Source organism: Oncorhynchus mykiss, chromosome 23 (assembly GCF_013265735.2).
Source record: "Oncorhynchus mykiss isolate Arlee chromosome 23, USDA_OmykA_1.1, whole genome shotgun sequence".
In the NCBI taxonomy this organism is placed as follows: domain Eukaryota; kingdom Metazoa; phylum Chordata; class Actinopteri; order Salmoniformes; family Salmonidae; genus Oncorhynchus; species Oncorhynchus mykiss.
The window spans coordinates 25,657,254-25,682,563 of record NC_048587.1 but is presented as its reverse complement, the minus strand read 5'-3'; the positions used below and the strand labels follow the sequence as shown (position 1 = coordinate 25,682,563).

The following is a 25,310-nucleotide window of genomic DNA, read 5'->3' as shown; positions in this document are numbered from 1 at the left end:
CTGATACTCCTTCCATTTCAATTATATCGCTTGCACAGTGCTCCTTGGGATGTTTAAAGCTTGGGAAATCTTTTTGTATCCAAATCCGGCTTTAAACTTCTTCAGAGATCCTCACTGAACTTCTGGAGAGAGTTTGCTGCACTGAAAGTAAAGGGGCTGAATAATTTTGCACGCCCAATTTTTCAGTTTTTGATTTGTTAAAAAAGTTTGAAATATCCAATAAATGTCGTTCCACTTCATGATTGTGTCCCACTTGTTGTTGATTCTTCCCCAAAAAATACAGTTTTATATCTTTATGTTTGAAGCCTGAAATGTGGCAAAAGGTCGCAAAGTTCAAGGGGGCCGAATACTTTCGCAAGGCACTGTATGTTGTCCTCTGCAGAATGCTCAATGAGGTTAAAAAGAATCCTAGAGCATCAATTGAAGACTTACAGAAATCTCTGGAACATTCTAACATCTCTGTTGACGAGTCTACGATACGTAAAACACTAAACAATAATGGTGTTCATGGGAGGGCACCACGGAAGAAGCCACTGCTGTCCAAAAAAAAACATTGCTGCACGTCTGAAGTTCGCAAAAGAGCACCTGGATGTTCCACAGCGATACTGGCTAAATATTCTGTGGACAGATTAATCTACAGTTGAGTTGTTTGGAAGGAACACACAACACAATGTGTGGAGAAAAAAGGCACAGCACACCAACATCAAAACCTCAACTGTAAAGTATGGTGGAGGGAGCATCATGGTTTGCGTCTGCTATGCTGCTTCAGGGCCTGGACAGCTTGCTATCATCGATGGAATAATAAATTCCCAAGTTTATCAAGGCTTTTTGCAGGAGAATGTAAGGCTCTGTCCACCAATTGAAGGTCAACAGACATTGGGTGATGCAACAGGACAACGACCCAAAACACAAGTAAATCAACAACAGAATGGCTTCAACAGAAGAAAATACGCCTTCTGGAGTGTCCCAGTGAGAGTCCTGACCTCAACCCGATTGAGATGCAGTGGCATGACCTCAAGAGAGCGGTTCACACCAGACATCACAAGAATATTGCTTAATAACTGAAACAGTTTTTTAAAAAGAGGAATGGTCCAAAATTCTTCCTGACCGTTGTACAGGTCTGATCCGCAACTACAGAAAATGTTTGGTTGAGGTTATTGCTTCCAAAGGAGGGTCAACCAGTTATTAAATCCAAGGGTTCACATACTTTTCCGACCCTGCAATGTGAATGTTTACACAGTGTGTTCAATAAAGACATGAAAACGTATAATTGTTTGTGTGTTATTAGTTTAATCACACTGTGTTTGTCTATTGTTGTGACTTAGATGGAGATCAGATCAAATAGTATGACCAATTTAAGCAGAAATCCAAGTAATTCCAAATGCTTACCATACTTTTTCTTACCCCTGTAATTATACTTACCATGCATGAGAGCGTTTTAAGAAGTTTTATTTACTGTAACTCGCTAGCTAGGTTAGCCACACAGCCTGTGGGGTATGATGGTGTAATGTTTCCATGTACTTAACGGTTGGCTGTACCCTGACAGGTGCGCAAGAGCATTTCTGCAAGAGCTGACAATGCAAACTGTTTTTGTCAACGCTGTGCAGGTGGCAAATAAATACTCACAGATCAATGCAGTTCTCAGAGTGACGTTATTTCCGACGCAGCGCATATTAAAGCATGCTACACAAACCTTTTCATATGCTTGTGCTTTCTTGTGTGAGTTGTGCTTTACTATATATATATTTTTTTAACTAGGCAAGTCAGTTAAGAACAAATATTTTTCTTATTTTCAATGACGGCCAATGACGGGGTAAACCGCCTTGTTCAGGGGAAGAACAACAGATTTTGACCTTGTCAGCTCGGGGGATTCAATCTAGCAACCTTTCGGTTACTAGTCCAACGCTCTAACCACTTGTCTACCTGCCGCCCCTGACTGCCTGTAGTTACTGTGTGTCATTTGTTGCTATTCTGTGTGAGTGTTCATGTTTTTTTTGTATTTATTTTTATTCTTTAGTCTGGATAGTGACTGGTGGTCCAATACGTTAGTATTTAAACTGTACAATATGATATGAAAAATGTTCCTCTGTGTTCTGTGTGGATGAATGTTACTGTACCTCCAGCTCTCCACAGTCACACTCCTCTCCCTCCTCCACATATCCGTTGCCACACTTCTGTCCCCCGTAGAGCACCTTGACCTCAGGCATATTGTACAGACACATCCCCACTCCCTTCTCCAGACTGGCTGCCAGGTCCTTCTTACTGCAGGTGCTGAACACAGTAGGAAATGGATACCTGAGGGGCAAAGATAATGGCAACTTGTTAAGTGCAAAGTGTTGCTATGGAGATACACTGTTACATTCAACCAGTTGTGTGCACAATCCTTTGATATGGGCACAACCAATATAGAATGTTCCTGGCGTTCAAGGTCAGAGTTTCCATAAAACAGTCCAACAGGATATTACATTCAAGAATGATCTGATTCATTCCCAAATGTATGTAATTCCCGGTTCAAATTTGCTTTAAAAGTACATTTAGGATAATTGAATTCATAAGTACTTCTTAGATTACTTTAAAATTAAGAAAGGATACACAATGACACCTTTCTGTTTTCTGAATTACATTAAATTCAGGATATAAAAAATGTGCTAGTTAAAGTTTCTTCCACTTGCGCGAGTCTGACCACAAGTCAGAGACCGCTATGATGACACACCAAATGCTTTTGCTGGATCATTTTTGTCTTCCTCTTTATTATTATTTTTTTACGTTTTTTTTTATTTTACCCAGTTTTCTCCCCAATTTCGTGGTATCCAATTGTTAGTAGTTACTATCTTGTCTCATCGCTACAACTCCCGTACGGGCTCGGGAGAGACGAAGGTCGAAAGCCATGCGTCCTCCGAAACACAACCCAACCAAGCCGCCCTGCTTCTTTAACACAGCATCCAACCAGGAAGCCAGCCGCACCGGGTGAAACACCGTGCACCTGGCGACCTGGTTAGCGTGCACTGCACCCGGCCCGCCACAGGTGTCGCTGGTGCACGATGAGACAAGGATATCCCTACCGGCCAAACCCTCCCTAACCCGGACGACGCTAGGCCAATTGTGCGTTGCCCCACGGACCTCCCGGTCGCGGCCGGCTGCGACAGAGCCTGGGCGCGAACCAGAGTCTCTGGTGGCAATGCAGTGCCCTAGACCACTGCGCCACCCGGGAGGCCTTTTTTTTTTGTCTTCTTCTGAGTAAACCAAAAGTGAGTTTGGGGAATCCAAAAGTTACATTACTGATTATAAATTTAGACAGCTAACTAGTAACTGTAACAGATTACATTTAGAAAGTAACCTTCCCAAACATGCTTATTCATTCATAAGGCCTTGGCACATATTTAACGGTCTACCAACATCAGTTGTGCTCTGATTCGACACAGTTTCATAAGCACAAAGACAAACAAACAAACAAACAAACAAGCAATACAACAAAGCGACACAGCTTGGTCTGCAAGCCCCTTAGTTCATAAATATGTATCCGCCGCTCAGGCAGACCTAAGTCTTCAATCACAGAGGATCTTGGGTAATCTGGGCCGTTTGAAGAAACCGACTTCTGAAGTGGAGGGCTATGGGGAAATTACACATGCCTCTTAGTGCGTGTCTGTGTGTCTTCAACAACAACATCATATTCTACTTATACCACGCGGTGAAGCATATTTTAAACATAATGATCAGACCTGATCAGACCTTTAGCTGCAGCCAAGCTTGTGGCACATACAGTACATTGATATTCTTGTTTGACTTTTAACCAGTCTATGTATGTCTACATAAGAAAGTAAGAAAATCGGAAATAAAAACATCCTAAATGTAGAGAAATGTCTGTTTGTAACAGCTGTTCTCCCTGGGGGTTTCTGTGATAACAGAGTGTGTACTGTATGTACCAACCAACCACAGGAGGAGAGATGGATACACACTGCTGCTTCACCTCATTATCAACCCCTGTCCTCCTCTAACCTCCCTCCCACCCTGACAACTCTGACAGTAAGAGACTAAAGCCAAAGGACAGAACACTGGACGTGACAAATCTGTAATTACAGTACTATAAATGGCAGCAAGTGGGCTGAGCCAGAGACTTATAGGCCTACAACACAACTATACTGTATGACTCTAGGCTGGCCTACCTTCAGTATGTAAAGCTGGCTAATGATACAGTGTAAGGGACTGGTATTGGCAGGTGGCTGGCACAAAAAAATAGGTTTTGGGTAAACTTGCAATCTGACAGTGAGCGGTGTCGTGAGTGGTGAAGATGGGTAGTTGGCTCTGGACAGGCAACATTTTGAAAAGCCTTCTTAAAAGCAACAGATGAGGATAAGGGCTGGCACCGAGCTAGGAGGCTGGTGTGGATCGACCAGGAGGGTGACGGTTGTGATGGCATTGTGGAAAAGCTGACATCAGACATGACTGCTTCAATAAGTCAGAGGACTAAAAGGACTGAGAGTCTTGGCACTGGGTGGACCAGGTTGGTAAACTTGTCATTGCGTGGACCAAAAAAGGTTTGAAGATAAACCTTGACATTGGACATAATCACTTTCTTTAACAGGATATTACACAGAGTCGAGTTGTAGCTAAAACTTGGCATCTGGTTTGTGAGGGGATCTGTGATGCTTCGCCTCCGCCTAGGGGGGATTTGGCATCTGTAATTCTATGGACGTTGCACTGTCATTAGTTCACTCTTTTGCCTGCTAGGGGCATAGAGGTAAGGCGGACCAGCCAGAAAACACATTGTGCTTCCTCCTTACCACCGAGGAAAAACACACTGAACTCTCACTTACAACATCTCCCTGGAAGTAGTGATGACCACCACCACGTCAACATGTCTGCTGCCCTAATCCACTTGCTATGGTTGTAGATGTGTTTACCCCTGCTCTTTAGGAGGGACCAAAGCTAGGGTGAGCAGGCCACTGAGCAGGCCCTCGTAAATAGAATGCCTGCTGCTGATAACACACCAGAGCGGTGGAACCCCATGATCTGTGTTGGGAAAAAACACAGGCCGAGAAAGCTTAACTCCACTAGCAGACAAAGCAATCTGCTCCGACCAGCCTGAGACTGTCCATCATCTCCTCCCCAGCTGAGGACCCAGAGCAGGTCCACCAGGCCTGGGGAGAGGCGTGGGCTCTGCTCTCTTGTCCCCTCTAGTCTTTTAATACAGTTGTGGAATTTGGATCCCCCTACACCCCAGTGACTGTTTTATCAGCTGATGCCATGTGCCGGCTACACCGTCCAGGAAATGATATTACAATACGTTTCAGTGGATAATATTAGCTTAAAATCCCCATCTTTTCTCCACGTGCAGTCAAGCAATGTAGATCTAATTAGGACTAGGAGGTGTTGGGGCGGACGCCACATAATGGTCGTAGAGTATCTCAAACCTAGTCATCCTGCAGGGCCTGATTGACGGACAGTATGACATTTCTGTCATTTCACAACTAAATAAGGTACTTCAAAAAACCCTTAGATGGCACAACCTCATTCATATTCTGATCACGCCTTGATAGTTCATAAGATGAATGGGTGTTCATATCTTACTTAGAGCAATGATGACAGACAGCACCTTTTTGTACTCCCGGGGGGCTCAGATGCCGACAGCCTGGGTTATTACTAACAGGAGTTCATGCCAGGCAGACACACAGAGGGAAAGAGGAAATGGATATGATCTGATGTGCTCTTTCGTCAGCCGGTCTGAGGAATTACACAGAACTGATTTACATTTTTCCTTGGAACGCTTTGAAAGTAGAGAGGGCAAGGACAACAATCTGCACTGCAGTCATTTTCAGGTCGCCAGTGCTCAATGTCTCCTCCTCTGCGACAACAAGGCCTTGTAAACCTCTGTTGACTTCTGACATAGAGGATTTGGGACCCTCCGTGGTCATGCCACACATGCAGAATCACACTGCGATGGCAATGTTGTGCTGAGGCAGATTTTGGGCTGCCACCCCGGGTGACTAACAACAGCGTTTCTCTGAATCTAGCCTACATCAGGGGGCCCAGAAGACTGTTGTCAGTCTAGTCAAGTCAAACAAGGAGCCGCTGGGTTCAGTGGCGGAGTAAATACCAAGGAGGATAGGACGCTGGCATGGCTGTCTGTGGAGGTGGTGGATGAGGAGACTCTCCGCAACATAAAAGTAAACTGCGACACACACACACAGACACGGACGCATGCTGACGCACAACTCGGTCAACCAAGCCCATAATTAGTCAATGTTCCCTCAACCCCTTCCTACCTTGACATTGGTAGTTATTTCCCCCTCTCCAGAAGTTCATCTTGAGTGTGCAGCCCAGTTATACACCGTGCTGTGGATCTGATACAGCCCCTAACTGGGACTACCCAAAATAAAACTTATTTGAGGCTGTCTGTGCTGCCACAAGTGACACAATCCACAAGCATGGAAATACCCCACCATCCCTGTGGCTTTCTCGGCTCTCTCACTCGAAGATCTGACATACTTCAAATCAGGAGCCCACCTTTCTTTGGGATCGTCTTTATGTACACTATGCAAACACAATCGTGTAACTGTATATTCCAACTAAGCCCAACACATCTCTCTGTCTCCATCTCTTTCTCTCTCCCTCTGCTCTTCTATTACAAATCAAATGCAGTAAATAAACGGCCACTGGCCACTTAGCGCTTGTCTAGCCTAGCAAAAACCTGTCTCAGTGGATCTCTCTCTGAGCCCCTGATTATAGTTGGCAGCGTCAGTGATAATCACATCATTTAGATGCAGCCTGTCCTCCACTCCATTAGCAAGTCTGAGTAAAGAATGTCCCGACACAACACCCAGGCAGCTACACAGGGGTCACTGGCTGCCTGCCTGTTCCTCGGCTTCTCACATTCTGAAGATGAAGCAGGACTGAGGGACTGGACAGTGTGCACTACGGTAAAGAAGGCAGACAACTGTGAGGAGGAAGTGAGTTTCAGATTGGACTGCTGAAATGACTGGTTTTGTCAACAAGCCACTGTAAATTCAGCCCGGAAGCGGATATCTTTGACTGGCTGAAATAAGGTATTGCTACTGCATATCCAGCTGACGTGTATATGTGAACGAATGAATGCACACACACACACACACACACACACACACACACACACACACACACACACACACACGCACATATTTAGCATACACACCAATAAACACACAGAACTGCAATGCCTTATTTCTGTGTGTGCTCAGGGCCTTTCAGCTGAAGTGAACCGAGGACATTGTAGGATTGTTCCCATTGATCCATCATTCTGTTGAAAACAGGGCTTTGTCTGAGTTCTAGTTTAACTGGGGTTTAGCCCTGAGTTTCTCGAGTAGAAATGCTTTCACCTCAGAAAAACAGACATGGCAATACAGTATTTCCTTATCTGCACTGCCTTACAGAGTGTGTCAATTAAAACACACATACTGTGTTAACAAATATACAAAACCTGACAACAGGGTGTAAGAATAACCAGTTTTGATTATGCTAACTTGGTGGTCACTCATCACTCATTAAATTGGGAAGATGGTGATTCTAGTGACCTTCGTTTCAACTGAATATATTTGTGACCTACTGAACTCCTAAAATGAACTTAAAGGCCTAATGCAGTCAAAAATGTGATTTCCTGTGTTTTATATACACTGAGTATAACCAAACATTAGGAACACATTCCTATTGAGTTGCACCCCACCTTTGTTTTCAGAACAGCCTCAATTCGTTGTGGCATGGACTCTACAAGGTGTCGAAAGCGTTCCACAGGGATGCTGGCCCATGTTGACTCCAATGCTTCCCACAGTTGTGTCAAGTTGGCTGGATGTCCTTTGGGGGGTGGACCATTCTTGATACACACAGGAAACTGTTGAGAGTGAAAAACCCAGCAGCATTGCAGTTCTTGACAAAAACCGGTGTGCCTGGAACCTACTACAGTACCATACCCCATTCAAAGGCACTTAAATATTTTGTCTTGCCCATTCACCTTCTGAATGACACACAAAATCCATGTCTCAATTGTCTCAAGGATTAAAAATCCTTCTGTTAAGGAATCGCCCCTTTTTCCCCAATTTCACCTAAAATTACATACCCAAATCGAACTGCAGGGCCTGAAGCAAGGATATGCATATTCTTGGTACCCTTTCAAAGGAAACACTTTGAAGTTTGTGGAAATGTGAAAGGAATGTAGGAGAATATAACACATTAGATCTGGTAAAAGATAATACAAAGAAAAAACAACCGTTATTTTGTATTTTTTTTGTACCATTTGTACCAAAATGCAAGAGAAAGGCCATAATGTATTATTCCAGCCTGGCTGCAATTTAGATTGTGTAGCCACTAGATGGTAGCAGTGTATGTGCAAAGTTTTAGACTGATCCAACAAACCATTGCATTTCTGTTCAAAATGTTGTATCAAGACTGCCCAAATATGCCTCATTTCATGTTCAAAACTGTGCACTCTCCTCAAACAATAGCATGGTCTTCTTTCACTGTAATAGCTACTCTAAATTGGACAGTGTAGTTAGATTAACAATAATTTAAGCTTTCTGCCAATATCAGATATGTCTATGTCCTGGGAAATTTTCTTGTTACTTACAAACTCATGCTAATCGCATTAGCCTACATTAGCTCAACCGTCCCGTGGAAGGGACACCGATCCCGAAGAACATTTATTTTTTAACCTGTCTCCTCCCCTTCATCTACACTGATTGAAGAGGATTTAACATGTGACATCAATAAGGGATCATAGCTTTCACCTGGATAGGCTATGTCATTGAAAGAGCAGGTGTACTCAATGTTTTGTATACCCAGTCTATAAATCCATACTATGAGGTTTGAATGATACTGTGAAAATTATGATAATTCCCTTTTAGTGTAAGACCTGTTTGAAAAGACTGCCTGGAATTTCAGCCTGTTTTGGTGAGATGGTATTTTGGCCTGCCTGGTGACATCACCAAGACATCGCCAATAACAGCTAGTTTTCCGTTTTCTCCTCCCCACTCAGACCACTCCAAGACAGTCCTAGAAAAATTATTTCTTTAGAAATAGCTCTTTTCTAAGAAGCTATATGTACATTTTTTAAAACAAATTTAATTGAAAACAATCACAGTAAGATTCTTATTTGACAGCCAGATATTATTTGATATTGAGATAAAAACGTCTGGCCTTTGACACTAACAGATACCCTGAATACTCTAAAGGTGAATTCATTTCATGACTTTTCATGATTTTTTCTCAATTAATGTCGCATTAGTATAACAGAATGAGCTCACTGCCAATTCTGGTGAAGAGTTTTTCGGCTATTTTTTGGGTAAAAGGTCATCATTTTTTCTGGCTGACTTCAACAAACGGATAACGGTCTTTCGCTAATTCACAGACCTGATAGCATTTATTTGCGAAGGATGCCCTTGCAAACCCTGCGCAGTTTCCTTCCAGTGTGTGGCTATGTTGTTTTATGAGCACATAATTGAGAATAGTGTTACCGTGTTTTTCATGGCCTGGCTCCAATGACAACAGCGAGAGCATGGGCCAGTGAAAACACAGAGAGCCCAGAGCCAGAGGGACTGTCGTCAAACAGGCTGTGAATCAGCTGTGTCCGACAGCCGCCTACCCCTCAGATTCTACCCATGATCCTCAGCAGCTCAGTTCTGAACAGGCGCCCTCGGATGTACTGTACTGCTCAGGATGCAGCTGAATTTTCTCAATTTCCAATTCCGATGGCAATAACAGACTCCACTGCTTGGGCATCCATCTGTCTATCTACTATTTTCCTCTTCTTTCCCTCTCTCAAACGGAGGTGGAATCCATCCCAAACACATCCATCCGTCTACACGCCCAGACTCAGCATCAGATAAAACTAATTGTCATCGGACCAAGGGTGAAATCTCATATTAGGCACACGGTACACCTTATCTGACCACTGTTGACTCAGAAACAGTCACATGGTCCATCAGTCGAGGCGTTATCATGAGATCCCAGGCTGGGGGCAGGTGAGAATCTGTGAGCAGCCTCTCTGTCTTCAGGCTGGGAGGTTGGTCCCAGCCCTCAACAAGATGCATGGCCATCCACACATTGACAAGGACACACAGGCAACTAGTGTTTACATGAGATAACGATCAACCCTGTACAAGCTGTGAAGGCATTCATCTTGTCTTAATGGTCTATTAGCAGAAGGTTAAAACGCGTTGCGTTTCTAATTTATTCTGAAAAGTTGAAGAATGAATGGGAACTTAATTTGCATGCTCGTAAATTGTACAGCTGATTTGGGAGACAAAGTTAAACTGTTACACATTGATGAGAGAAATGGGACTATCTGAAAATGCCAAGGTTGATGTAACCTCCATTTCAATTCCAGCCAGTACAGATAAACTGAAAGCTATATTTTCCTAAAATGACTGGAATTGATAGAGCTGACCCACCATCCTCTTTGACTCTGTTTAAAAAAATTATTGCTCAATGAGACAACACAGTATTTATAACCCATTCATATGGTTGGACTGGACCATTGGCATCACTCACCCAGTGGAGGGGGTCATGATGCAGCCCCCACGGTCCACTGTCATCCTGCAGCCACACCCCCGCTCCGGGGTGTCGTGGTTCATGCCAAAGTTGTGCCCCAGCTCGTGTGCTAAAGTCACAGCTGCACCCAGGGGATTTTCCGAATGGTCCTACAGTGGAAAAACAGCATAAGTTCAGATTCGGTTTGAAACTGAGATAAAAAAGTTGAAGCGATAACACCTTTCTATATTATTAGAACATCACAACAAAGCATTGCATTGTATAATGTCTAGCATGGATAACTAAGCAGCGGCATGATATGTTAGTTCATAGAGTTCAGTGGATATATCCATCGATGTTTGGAAGATAATGGATGTTGCATAGAGTAAAGAGCTGCAAGGTAGAGTAGTACATTAGAGCCCATTATCCCTTAGTTCAATACATATCTGTCTTAGTTCGGTTGACTCACAGTGGTTCCATTAGGTCCAACTGCCCAGTGATCCACATTTCATTACACATTCTGCTCATGGAGGATAGGAGCTGATCAGTTTGTCTGCTGTTCCCTCACCAACCCCAACCAACCCTAATCACACACTACTGCCGGCGGGGACAGATGCTGGGAAGCAATAAAAACTTGGTGCATTATGACATTTTAGTGAACATATAAGCTAGCCAACTGTCCTTCAGAAGGAGAGAGGGTACAGGGAGGGGCGGGGGGTGTAAAGAGATAGGGAGAGGGGAGAAGTGATGGAGAAAAACCTAGTAAAAATTTGACAAACAGAAAGCTACTAGACAGAGAAAGGCAGAGATGCATGCATGCAGAGAGATTGGAATGAAGACTGAAAGAAAGTGCAGCAAAGACACTGATTGACATGGAGAGACAAAGAGAAGAACACAAGGGAACAATAGAAGTGAAGGTAAGACTGGCTGCTGTAGCTTGCTGCACAGTTAAGTGCCGAGTGTGCACAGCAGCAAACACAACAGCAGCATAAATTATGAAGGTCCCGGCCCATGGAGCTTTACACACACAGACACACTCTGTGGATGTGTGTCTTCACTACTCCACAGGCCTAGATAGGTACACCAGGTGAACCACAGCCACAGCCATGAATTATGTATACACACACTGAAACACACACATGCACACATACAGCACTGAATATACTGGAGGATACTGGAGACAGAAAGACTTGTCTCAGTCATATAATGTTTCCCCTACGTGGATGCTGTCATCCAATGCGACACAACAAGTAGGATTATGAATCAGACATTTTCCTACTGTATGTGGGTCTCTAGTCTAAAGAGCCTAACAACTCGTCTGATTTACACTGCTCTGTACATACTGTAGGACTACTATTATGTCCATAATAAACTCCTGCGCTTTCCCTTTACAGAGGGTCGTATGTCAGGGCCCTATGTAAAGCAAAGCTATTTCTGCCCTGATTACAGAGCTGCGTGGTGGGACCAGTTTCCTGGGTTTTTTTTCGTGGAAGGATGAGAACTACGTTCCTCCCAGCCCCGTCATGTTTGAGAGTGGATGTGGTGTGGATATACTGCTCGCATCACGGCTGAGCGCCTCTTCACAAGCACTGTAATTGAAGAGAGTGGATTGACGTAGGTGAAGTCAGAGTCAACCCTTCAAAGCAGCTACATTGGTGAGAACAAAACCGGGTTAGTTTGGTCATGAAGGGGTTTTCCGGTCTTTCTGAAGTAGTTTCAAGACATGCAGGGGATATTTTATCTCCCAAAACATGATGATTGTATTCGTTTACATTTAACGACAAACCCACAGTGGTTGACGTACAAACGTTTCTGGCGAAATTTGTTTTAAAAAACCCAGCGATGTACAAACTGTGAAATTCAACCTACATGTGGACCAAATAAAGGGGGGGTTGGAGCTGATAACATATGTTGAAATACAAAGTGGTTCATCTGGTCCTTCGGCCCTATAACTCAATACATGGTTCTTTAATCCTGCTCCAAGCCTTTGCCATGTGTGAGTAATGGGAAGGACAGACATCTGGAAATAACCAGCCAACCCTGGCCAGAAGGAAAACATATCTATTAATGGGAAATACACCTCTTTGTTGAAGCTGCATGGCATGGGCTGACTCTGAGAAGGGAACTGCCTGGCGATTTAGTACGGGTATCAAGTGATACAGTGGGGATGGAAACACAGTTCATTTTTGCTCATTGCATAACTTAACTGTGTGGGCTGTGCGTGGTAGTGAGTAAAGGGCATTCTATTTTGACATTTAGTATATGGCCTGGCACAAATAATTTATCACTCCTCATAAAAATGTTAATGTGTCTTGTTTAAGCTCCGTGTACAATGACTTACCTCAAACCCACATCCCTGTACATTTATAACTAGACTGGGTGGTTCAATGATGAAAAAGCTTCAAATAACCTTGGATGGTGTGTGTGTGTGTGTGTGTGTGTGTGTGTGTGTGTGTGTGTGTGTGTGTGTGTGTGTACATTGATGTGAATATCCTGGTGTTTACAATCATCATTTCTCAGACAGCACTCACAAAACAATAAAAAACCTTTTCTTTACACGCCGTCTCTGGATAGTGTTGAGCTGAGCTCATGCTGACAGCGTCATAGAGTAGGAACAGTGTGAGGTTGAGGTTGTGCTCACCATGACGATGCCTCCAGACTGCTCCACTGTGCACATGCTCATGATGGGAGCCATGCCAATGGTGGTACCCTGGAAGTACACCCCACTGGGGGGAAGGGGGTTGAGGAGAGGTAAAGAAGGTGACTTCAGGGGTTAAATACATACTAAGAATCCTATCATAGTCTATTTGTTTCCCAAATCACAAACGACTGAAGCTTCTATACGAATCAGAAATGGTATGGGCTGTATAACTTCTGTACCTGTGTCACTTCGTTTTGAGTGTGTGCTTCAGGTATTTGTTTATGAGATTGTGTACTGTAGAATCTCCACCTGATGAGCTGAGCGTTGTCGTGCGATTTTGTAGGCAGCAGTTTGACTTTCCTCCAGTCTAGGAACTCATGCAGGGTGTTGAAGGGGTCCTGAGTGACAGGACACTTATCAGAGTCGCTCCATACCTCCAGGCCCACCAGGGCCACGCGGATGTTCAGGACCCTGTAGAACTGAGGGGCAGTGAGTAGAAGGATGCATTGTTTTACAACCATCTTAGGATCTCTCCCATATAAACAATACATATAGATTTGTTTTATTTAAATAAAAAGGTAGTATGGATAAATGGCTGGGGACTGGCTTGGGAACAGGTTGGCATTTATTATCAGGAATCTTGCCCTGGAGGTAGTTCTGCAGAGTGGTCACTAGCTGACACAGCCAAAGTTATAATATCTGATTTTAAACCTAAAACTAACCTTAACCACACTGCTAACCCTAGTGCATAACCCTATCCTTAAATTAAGACCCCAAAATCATGCATGTTTACTATATAGCACATTTTGCCTTTGAAGCTGGCCCATCTAGTGGAAATCACTGAGTTCTAACTCCAGGTCAAGATTCATGACAAAACGTTGACTTGGGATCCTATATGATACCATTTTAGATGGACTAAAAGCAGTTGTGAGAGACTGACATTAGCCTGGGATGACATTAATATGTGTTGTCAGAGGTATTTCTATTTGAAACATATGATAGGTCTCTCCTGTGCATTGGGAAGGTGGTGGTTTTACCTTGTCCACGTAATTGGCTATCTCTGCCAGTCTCTGCTTCACCCTCTCAACATCCTTCCCCTGTTTCTGAAACTGAACACGCAACCCAGGGTGAATATTGTTAGATGTTAGTGAGCAAAGAAAAACATTAATAGTGGATGAAATGAGTACAAGGTCATGGATGTAGTATACAGTACTGCAGACTGGGCTCAATATCATTTGAACAAGTGTGACGATGTGCCTGTGAGACATCGTCACGTCGGGACATTTCCCTCCATTGCTTCACACACAAATGAACAGATTTTTTTGGTACAGACATTTCCAAAATGGCATTATTATTATTAATATAAAATCATTATTGATATGATACAGTATAAGAACACAAACGCTAGAGTCTGGTTTATATAATTTATTTAGAAATGTACCACTGTATTCTCTTTGTTTGGTGCTGCTAGACCGTTCTACTCACCACATTATTTTGGAACTGGCTTCCTAGGGGAGCATCCGTTGGTGATGTTCAGGGATTTAGGAAAAGGTAGCGCGCCTCTCGTTATTTGTTTTTTCCTGTTGAAAACTTTTTCAGGATCTGTGGGTCCCCTGCGGGACATTGTGCTAACATAGGCTAATGTGATTAGCATGAGGTTGTAAGTAACAAGGACATTTCCCAGGACATAGACATATTATGTCCAACGTTTCGACAGACAAGCTGTCTTCATCAGGGTATAATGACAAACACGGTGAGATGACTCATTTATATAGTGTCAAAAGACACACACTTTCCTAGGCTGTCATTGTAAATAAGAATTTGTTCTTAATTGACTTGCCTAGTCAAATAAAGGTTAAATAATAAAAAAATATAAAAAAAGTCACTGATGTGATCTTCCTGTCTGGGTTTGGCGCCACTCTCGGGTACGTGCTGTGGGGGAGATCTATGTGGGCTATGCTCAGCCTAAAGCATTATGTCTTTGTTGTAAATGTTTTGGCGCCAAACTGTGGCAGTTGTGAAAAAAGTCAATAGTTGGAAGAGTTGCCATTATTATTATTATTGTTATTTTGCCATTTTTAATTCATTGTAAATAAGAATTTGTTCTTAACTGACTTGCCTAGTTAAATAAAGGAGTAAAGGCCTAGTTAAATAAAGGGTAAATAAAAATTCTATACAAAAAAATATTAGATGGTTTTTTTCCCATTATTTTCTCTTGAACCATATGGTATATTCTCTAGAAACGCATGGACAATATGGACACAGATATACAAAAAATGAATACTACATATGAATATATATATTTTTAAAGTTATGCAAGTATAAATTACCAAAGATCTCTGGCTTTGCCCTCGACCGGTCCAGGTCATATCTATGTGGCAGATGTTTCTCAGTGATGGTTCAGTATAGTCCCCAGCACCTATTCACGTTATTGTCCCTCAGGGGTCATCCTTTTTTCCCTGTACATGCTTCTCCTTGGTGACATCATCCACAATCATAACATGCAGTTTCTACTGTATGCGGATGACACACAGCTTTTATATATCAATCAGACCCAGTGACCAAGTGATGTCAAATGTTGGATGTCTGACAACTTTCTCCAACTCAATGATAAGAAATCAGAGGTTGTTTTATTTGGTCCCCCCTCATTTAACTCTGACCTAAACGTCCAGCTGCATGTAAAGAAGGTTGTCCAGTCTGCTTTTATCATCAGAGAAATATAGCTAAAGTCAAGTATTTTATCTCAGTCACTGATCTGGAGAGACTTCTACCTGCTTTTATTTCCTCACTCCTAGATTACTGTAACTCTTTGTATACATCTGTCAGAAATCACTCCATCGTCTACAGTTCAAAATGCTGCAGCTCAGCTTTTTATAGGCACCAGAAAATCTATCCATATCACAGCTATTTGAGCTTCTCGACACTGGCTACCAGTCACTTTCAGAATAGATCAAAAATATATATTCATCAAGTTTAAGGCTAGGCTTGGTTTAGCTTCATCCTATATCTCTGATCTTTTATCTCCTTACACGTCAGGACACAGCCTGAGATCCTCTGGCAGGGCACTGTTGACCATTCCAAAGTCTAGGGCGAAAACAAAAGGAGACTGGGCATTTGCTATTAGGGCTAGACTTTGGAATAGTCTGCTAGAAGAGATCAGGCTTGCAGATTCAGTGTCTGTTTTTAAATACCCACTGAAGACACACTTTTATAAAGGTGCTTTCAATGTATGATTTGAATTAGCTATATCTGTCTTTGTTTCTAAGTTAGTAACTTTTATTTTATGATGTGAATAACTTTGTTACTTGTATTGAAAAGCACCATACAAACAAAGTTATTTGTATAGAGCTTATGCAAATAAGACAATTATTCTATTGCCATAGATCACCTGTTAATTACCAAAATTACTGAAGATTCCGGTAACTTCTGTACATTACTGGTAGCTCTGCAACCCTAGCAGTACAGTATAATGGTAGTTTTTGGAGAAATGGCATGGCACATATGTTACAGATATCTTCAACCAGTCTGGAAGGGAAGGTATAACATGTTGGACAGGTTGTCAAGCTGAGGTCCATCTGGATTTGGGCTCATCTCAGAAACAATTGGCGAGAGAACGGGGAGCATGTGCATTGGCAGAAATGGCATGTGAGAGGCATCGGATGCAATCCAAGGTGAGACAGACTCTCCTTTTTCATCCCACTGTGCATCCACCTGCTTGTGAATACTGTGTGTAGACCTACTTAGTCAGCTACATCCAGCCTGGCCCTTATAGAGCAGCACAAGCAAGTGGGTCCTCTCCTCCTCTCTCTTCCAGTTCAGGTCAATAGCATCAGCTAGGGGCAGCCAAGGGGAAATCCCAGTGCGAGCGTTTCTCTCCTTCTTCTGTATCCACACCGTTTCCTGTTTCCTGTCTAGTCCACTGGGGAATTGTTTAGCACTTCCCGTGGAATACGGCTGCCACCGACGACCGCACTGTAGCAGCACACTGACCTAATTCTGCCGTTACCATGAGGATTTGTTCTTGCTTTGTTAAAATCTCGCCTATTTTCTTCTGAAAAGTCTGTGTGTCTCTAGCCGTTCTGAATGGGCACACCACATACTGTAGTCATGGTAATGATGAGTAGGACGACACTAGGACTATTATCTATGCATTTTAATTCATTATAGATACATTACCTCTCTGTTGTCTGCAACGATGATCAGCTCTACGTATTTGGTAGTCTTCTGAGCGTGCCTCTTGTGCTGTGATGCAGAGAGAGGGGGGAGGGCAGAAAACCCATCATTTGAACAAAATCTTTACTCAAGGACATGGACATTCTAAATTTAACCACTCCTTTCTCCTCCTCAAAGTCCTGTCTTTTTTTTTTTAGCTTTGTAAACAACGCTCACTTTCGCACAACTTCTAGTGAGTCCACATGAGGTTATTTATGTTAAAGCTACTTCAAAAATATTGCTTATCAATCTTTCAAAAGGCTCCTGTCACGGAATCACCTGTGATTTCAACTTCACATTGAAGGCCTACACACCAGTGGCAAAAGCTTCATAAAAAAGCCTATTACTCATGTGCTTAGTCACGCAGAGAGCAGACATGTTTCTATGAAATATCCTGTCCTATCATAGTGCTCCTGTTCTTTTTATCAAGCTTTATGTTCCAAAGCTCCAATATTGGAAACTGATGATTCACTGTGTCAGTGAGTGTCTTGGTTATTATTTCTGAAGGAAAGGGTTGATAATGGAGGATTGATAATGGATGCAGGCAGGTACTGTAGGTGGTGGCAGATGGACCTGTACACCTGCTACATCGAGACTGGTGTGGGGAGCTGTGCCCATGCTCCTGCCCTGGCCCTGATTTAGGACTCTGGAGCCAGGGAAAGAGTAAGGGCAAGGTTGGATCTCTACCATGGTTCATGTGCTGGTCTGAGTGCCAATTCAAGTACAAACCCAAGTACAAAACCAATACAGCTCAAGCCCTGGTTTCTGGTCACAGCGAAAATTGCCCTCATTGTTTATAATCGATCATACTGCCACAAAATCCATCGTCTTTGTTACAACAGTATGGTAAAAATAAGTTTGATCCTACCTTTGAGGCAATAGCTATAAAGGCATGCATCAATTTACAAATGAACAATAAACATCTCCCTAAGGACCCCTGGCTTGCCATTACAAAACAAATACCATATTAGCATGTTTCAAATGGTGTCATGTGTTATATCAGAGAAATTAAGACATAGGTGTTTCCATAGCAAATCAATTGCTTTCCCACCATGAAAGGTGGCATCATCCCCTCTCAGATTGTTAACAAACCCAGAACATTGTGTTACAGACACTCTCAGACAGATACAGTGCCTTGCGAAAGTATTCGGCCCCCTTGAACTTTGCGACCTTTTGCCACATTTCAGGCTTCAAACATAAAGATATAAAACTGTATTTTTTTGTGAAGAATCAACAACAAGTGGGACACAATCATGAAGTGGAACGACATTTATTGGATATTTCAAACTTTTTTAACAAATCAAAAACTGAAAAATTGGGCGTGCAAAATTATTCAGCCCCTTTACTTTCAGTGCAGCAAACTTTCTCCAGAAGTTCAGTGAGGATCTCTGAATGATCCAATGTTGACCTAAATGACTAATGATGATAAATACAATCCACCTGTGTGTAATCAAGTCTCCGTATAAATGCACCTGCACTGTGATAGTCTCAGAGGTCCTTTAAAAGTGCAGAGAGCATCATGAAGAACAAGGAACACACCAGGCAGGTCCGAGATACAGTTGTGAAGATGTTTACAGCCGGATTTGGATACAAAAAGATTTCCCAAGCTTTAAACATCCCAAGGAGCACTGTGCAAGCGATAATATTGAAATGGAAGGAGTATCAGACCACTGCAAATCTACCAAGACCTGGCCGTCCCTCTAAACTTTCAGCTCATACAAGGAGAAGACTGATCAGAGATGCAGCCAAGAGGCCCATGATCACTCTGGATGAACTGCAGAGATCTACAGCTGATGTGGGAGACTCTGTCCATAGGACAACAATCAGTCGTATATTGCACAAATCTGGCCTTTATGGAAGAGTGGCAAGAAGAAAGCCATTTCTTAAAGATATCCATAAAAAAGTGTTGTTTAAAGTTTGCCACAAGCCACCTGGGAGACAACCCAAACATGTGGAAGAAGGTGCTCTGGTCAGATGAAACCAAAATTGAATTTTTTGGCAACAATGCAAAACGTTATGTTTGGTGTAAAAGCAACACATCTCATCACCCTGAACACACCATCCCCACTGTCAAACATGGTGGTGGCAGCATCATGGTTTGGGCCTGCTTTTCTTCAGCAGGGACAGGGAAGATGGTTAAAATTGATGGGAAGATGGATGGAGCCAAATACAGGACCATTCTGGAAGAAAACCTGATGGAGTCTGCAAAAGACCTGAGACTGGGATGGAGATTTGTCTTCCAACAAGACAATGATCCAAAACATAAAGCAAAATCTACAATGGAATGGTTCAAAAATAAACATATCCAGGTGTTAGAATGGCCAAGTCAAAGTCCAGACCTGAATCCAATTGAGAATCTGTGGAAAGAACTGAAAACTGCTGTTCACAAATGCTCTCCATCCAACCTCACTGAGCTCGAGCTGTTTTGCAAGGAGGAATGGGAAAAAATGTCAGTCTCTCAATGTGCAAAACTGATAGAGACATACCCCAAGCGACTTACAGCTGTAATCGCAGCAAAAGGTGGCGCTACAAAGTATTAACTTAAGGGGGCTGAATAATTTTGCACGCCCAATTTTTCAGTTTTTGATTTGTTAAAAAAGTTTGAAATATCCAATAAATGTTGTTCCACTTCATGATTGTGTCCCACTTGTTGTTGATTCTTCACAAAAAAATACAGTTTTATATATTTATGTTTGAAGCCTGAAATGTGGCAAAAGGTCGCAAAGTTCAAGGGGGCCGAATACTTTCGCAAGGCACTGTTTCTGGATGACAATGTCTTAAGTCCATGAGCCCACGCTCCTACATCACTCTCTATCTATCTCACTGATACCATTATTCCAGATCCCATACAACATGAATCCATTATCAAGCTCTTCCTTTTGAACATCTTCTAGATCTAATGATTTGATCTGATAGCTTTATCATGAGCATTTTTGTTAATGGAATGCTACAGTACCAATATTTTTAATGTGGTATTTGATGGAGGTAATCTGAAGGAAATGGTCAGAAGAAAAACTTAGTTGTTGTCGATGAGCCTTACCCTGGTACTGAATGTTCTGAACGGGCTTCTTAGATGGTTGTCAGGTGTAACAGAGGACATGTTGAAGCCATGACCACAGGTTCCAGAGGACAGGTTGAGGTTTTCCCCTCGGTAAATGATGTGTGTATAATTGTCCTGGTCCAACGATGGTTCAAGGATAAAGGTCTTATTTTCAAGTGAGATGAAACCCCTGTAAGACAAGGGAAGACGAGGCATAGCTGTTCAACAGATCTGGCATAATAAATTGACTGTGTGGACAAAGCATTCCGTGACCAGAAGGGGGAAGCCATCTTGATTTTTGACTGCATGTTATGCTATGGTCAGAAATGTTTGTAATTAGGAAAATGTTTATAGTTTAAAGGCCTAGGTCTTTATCTTTGAGTGAGAACTTTCTCAAAGTCTAGTAAGGGACAGTGCTTGACTTGGGCAAGAGCTCACCGGAACGGAGTACCGGTGCCTCTATTTTTCTACTGCTAGAGCTCCCGCACCTCATAGAATATTAGCTCAAAAGTATTATGGAGCCCCTGCACCTAAATATAAACAGTACCAGCACCCAAAATGAGTACTAGCATCTATTTCAGTCCAAGTCAAGAACTGGTAAGGGATATTGTATTGATCATCAAGAGAAGTTTCCTTTATGTGGACTGTGGACTTCCAAGGACCAAAGTGTGGAAGGATATTTCTAAGGCCTACTTATATATTTCATTTCTTTCTCTCTCTGTACTGGCTTTTTTAATTTTTCGCATCTGGATTATTTAGATTTGTTTTATTTTCTTACTGGATGTTGGGACTGAACAAATGTCTCTTAGTGAAATAACTCAGTCAATGTAAATGGCCCCACTGACTTACAGTAGATTCAACTCCCCAAAGAGGCTCTTAGGCCAACTAAAACTCTGAAACAATTTGTTTTGGCATTGAAGCCAAGCCACATGTTGCTCGTCAAACATCTGTCTGCCTCAAGGATTTTGTGAGGTACAAGATTAAAAAAAGAATGACCAGTAACACTCCTTGTGGGTGGACTCTTATTCAGGTCAACATTTTTATCACAAATGTATTACCGCTAAAAGTTCCTCTTCATTAGCTTTTATTGCATCGTTAAAAGGTTTCATGGCATACTAAACGTTTTCTCGTCACATAATGCATCTGTAGTTTGGGGTAATTAAGCAGGAGATGAGCGTACATCAGCAGGCTTTCTGTTGCTGTTTAGACTCAGCCAGGCAGCTTTATTACTTCCAGGTGGCCATTAGGCACAGACACATGCCCAGAGGAGAGTGGAGGAGAATACAGATAATCACTGGGTGGCCCAGACCAAGACCATGTTCTATGTCTAGGGATCTATTATACACTTTCGGTGGACTCTTCTATACTCTTGGGTAAGTGGAAACTCATACCTGTTTGTTGACAGAGAATTAAGGGGCTAAAGTGAGATTCCACAGCAGCGGAAAATATTTGTGGTATCTCAGATTGTTCTGGCAATTTTCACATACATTTCATTGGGATGAAGGATGTTTGAAATGCTTTTTACATTTGTATCACAAAACATCATTCTGAAAATATGATGAACTTGGCCATCTATACATGCCTCATTTAAGACCGTATGATATGCAAACAGTACATGATATAGACATCTTGGTGTCACTATACTCCTTTTGGTGTGCTCTAAGATATGGAGTATGAAATAAAATGAAAAATAAAAAAATGACAAAAATGATAAAAATGACATTCAAATGGTTTGTCATACAAATCCTTTCTTCGCAATGAAGTTCCTATGTGAGAATTGCCGGAACAATCTGTGGGTCATGATTGTGGCCACTTACACAGCATGTCTCAGGCTTCTGGGATCCTATAGACTGAAGTGTTACTTACCGGAGGCCAGAGCAGGTGCTGAGAGTGACGTCAGAGTTAGCGTGGCCTTCCACTTCTCCATGGTAGTAACAGTTCTTCTGAAAAATACCAACATGACACTCAAGTCAAATTTAAACCGTGTCAGGACATTCTTTAACATACTATAGTATACATATCTTTCGTTTCACCAATGGTCAACCAAGGAGAAGTGGAAAGGAGGCCATTAAGTGTACAGAGACATAATGAGGCTACTGTCTGTCTGAGACAGTATGATGAGGAAGTGTCTGGTTTGGAGTCAAAACAAAACTCTGTATTGTGGCTGAATGGCTTCATTCAAGTCTACACCAATTACTCTAAGACCAACTGCTTTGTTAGCCAAAAGTCTGTTTGAAAAATACTGAACGTCAGTACTGAACTGTGAGACAAAATACTTGAAGCTGGCATTTTCCGTAGCCAGTTCATACTTTTACACAATCACTAAGGATGTACTGACTTGACTCCAAAAGAGACCCCTTTACTGCTCTGAAAGGAGACTCCTTTTGAAATAGCATTGCTATGAAAATACTTGGCTGAGTCACCAACTAACATGAACATGTCGGTGCCATAGACATACAGGAACAATATATAAAAGTATGTGGATACCACTTCAAATTAGTGGATTCGGCTAATTCAGCCACACCCGTTGCTGACAGCTGTCTAAAATCGAGCACACAGACATGCAATCTCCATAGACAAACATTGGCAGTAGAATGGTGTGCTGAAGTTTGTAGCGCGTAAAACTCATCCTCGTTTGCAACACTCACTACCAAGTTCCAAACTTTCCTCTGGAAACAACATCAGCACAATAACTGTACGTCAGGAGCTTCATGAAATGGGTTTCCATGGATAAGCAGCCACACACAAGACTAACATCACCATGCACAATGCCAACTTTGCCTGGAGTGGTGTAAAGCTTGCCGCCATTGGACTCTGGAGTAGTGGAAAGCGTTCTCTGGAGTGATGAATCACGCTTCACCATCTGGCAGTCCGACGGACGAATCTGGGTGTGGTGGATACCAGGAGAATGCTACTTGCCCAAATTCACAGAGCCAACTGTAAAGTTTGGTGGAGAAGGAATGATGGTCTGGGGCTGTTTTTCATGATTCGGGCTAGGCCCCTTATTTCCAGTGAAGGGAAATCTTAACTCTACAGCATAGAATTACATTCTAGATGATTACGTGCTTCCAACTTTGTGGCAACAGTTTAGGAAAGGTCCTTTCCTGTTCCAGCATGATAATGCTCCTGTGCACAAAGCGAGGTCCATACAGAAATGGTTTGTTGAAATCGGTGTGGAAAAACTTGACTGGCCTGCACAGTGCCCATACCTCAGCCCCATCAAACACCTGAATTGGAACGCCGACACCGAGCGAGGCCTAATTGCCCAGTATCAGTGCCTGACCTCAATAATGCGCTTGTGGCTGAAGGGAAGCAAGTCCCCGCAGCAATGTTCCAACATCTAGTGGAAAGCCTTCCCAGGAGAGTGGAGGCTGTTATAGCAGCAAAAGGGGACCAACTCCATATTAATGCAGATGATTTTGGAATGAAATGTTTGACGAGCAGGTGTCCACATACTTTTGGTCATGTAGTGTATATTGGGTAGCATTATGTTTAGCATTTACCTTAGCATTCTTTATGACACTATGATATTTTGTTTTGAGTTTGTGTACCAATTTAGGGTTTTATAATGTCCATAAATACTTAGTCAGTTGTGTTTTGGAAAGGAAACTTTTAAATGAAAATAGCTGCCAGACACCATAACGTAGTCGACTTTCAAAATATGTGACCTTTAACTGGTGGTTTTGGTCATTTCAGTGGAACATGTAAAATTGGTTGTTAAATGAAAACCTTTTTTTTATTAGGCATATACAGTGCCTTCGGGAAGTATTCAGACCCCTTGACTTTTTCCACATTTGTCATGTTACAGCAAATTCTAAAATAATATTTTTCATCAATATAGACACACTACCCTATAATGACAAATAAAATATAGGTTCCTAGAAATATTTGCTAATTAATTAAAAAAATAAATGAGAATATTACATTTACATAAGTATTCAGACCCTTTACTCAGTACTTTGTTGAAGCACCTTTGGCAGCGATTACAGCATCGATTCTTCTTGGGTATGACACTACAAGCTTGACACACCTGTATTTGGGGAGTTTCTCCTTTTCTTTTCTTCAGATCCTCTCAAGCTCTGTCAGGTTCAGGTCTCTCCAGAGATGTTTGATCAGGTTCGAGACTGGGCTCTGGCTGGGCCACTCAAGGACATTCAGAGACTTGTCCTGAAGCCACTCATGCGTTGTCTTGGCTGTGTGGTTAGGGTCGTTGTCCTGTTGGAAGGTGGACCTTCACCCCAGGCTGAGGACCTGAGCACTCTGTAGCAGGTTTTCATCAAGGATCTCTCTACACTTTACTTCGTTCAGCTTTGCCTCGATCCTGACTAGTCTCCCAATCCCTGCCACTGAAAAACATCCCCACAGCATGATTCTGCCACCACCATGCTTCACCGTAGGGATGGTGCCAGGTTTCTTCAGACCAAAGAATGTTGTTTATCATTTAGTTGTCTTATGGCAAAACTCTAAGCCAGCTGTCATGTGCCTTTTAATGAGGAGTGGCTTCAATCTGGCCACTACCAGAAAGGCCTGATTGGTGGAGTGCTGCAGAGATGGTTGTCCTTCTGGAAGATTCTCCCATCTCCACAGAGGAACTCTAGAGCTCTGTGAGAGTGACCATCGGGTTCTTGGTCACCACCCTGACCAAAGCCCTTCTCCCCCGATTGCTCAGTTTGGCCGGGAGGCTAGCTCTAGGAAGAGTCTTGGTAGTTCCAAACTTCTTTCATTTAAGAATGATGGAAGCCACTGTGTTCTTGGGGACCTTCAATGCTGCAGACATTTTTTTGGTACCCTTCCCCAGATCTGTGCCTCGATACGATGCTGTTTCGGAGCTTTACGGACAATTTCTTCGACCTCATGGCTTGGTTTTTACTCATGCAGTGTCAACCGTGGGACCTTATACAGTGCCTTGCGAAAGTATTCGGC

At 42.5% G+C, this 25,310-nt stretch overlaps 1 protein-coding gene across 2 annotated transcripts in view; it reads right to left on the bottom strand.

Moving 5' to 3' along the window:
• The window catches only part of adam12 (ADAM metallopeptidase domain 12), a 146,222-nt gene that overhangs the window by 18,540 nt on the left and 102,372 nt on the right, over window positions 1-25,310 (bottom strand). For both annotated transcript variants that reach the window (XM_021580539.2, XM_021580540.2), the window contains exons 5-12: window positions 22,254-22,330; window positions 20,388-20,577; window positions 17,312-17,377; window positions 14,173-14,244; window positions 13,445-13,614; window positions 13,136-13,220; window positions 10,516-10,664; window positions 2,118-2,295 (exon numbers count right to left, since the gene is read on the bottom strand). In XM_021580539.2, coding sequence (XP_021436214.2) covers window positions 2,118-2,295; window positions 10,516-10,664; window positions 13,136-13,220; window positions 13,445-13,614; window positions 14,173-14,244; window positions 17,312-17,377; window positions 20,388-20,577; window positions 22,254-22,330 — 987 coding nt within the window. The remainder of the gene's footprint in view (window positions 1-2,117; window positions 2,296-10,515; window positions 10,665-13,135; window positions 13,221-13,444; window positions 13,615-14,172; window positions 14,245-17,311; window positions 17,378-20,387; window positions 20,578-22,253; window positions 22,331-25,310) is intronic.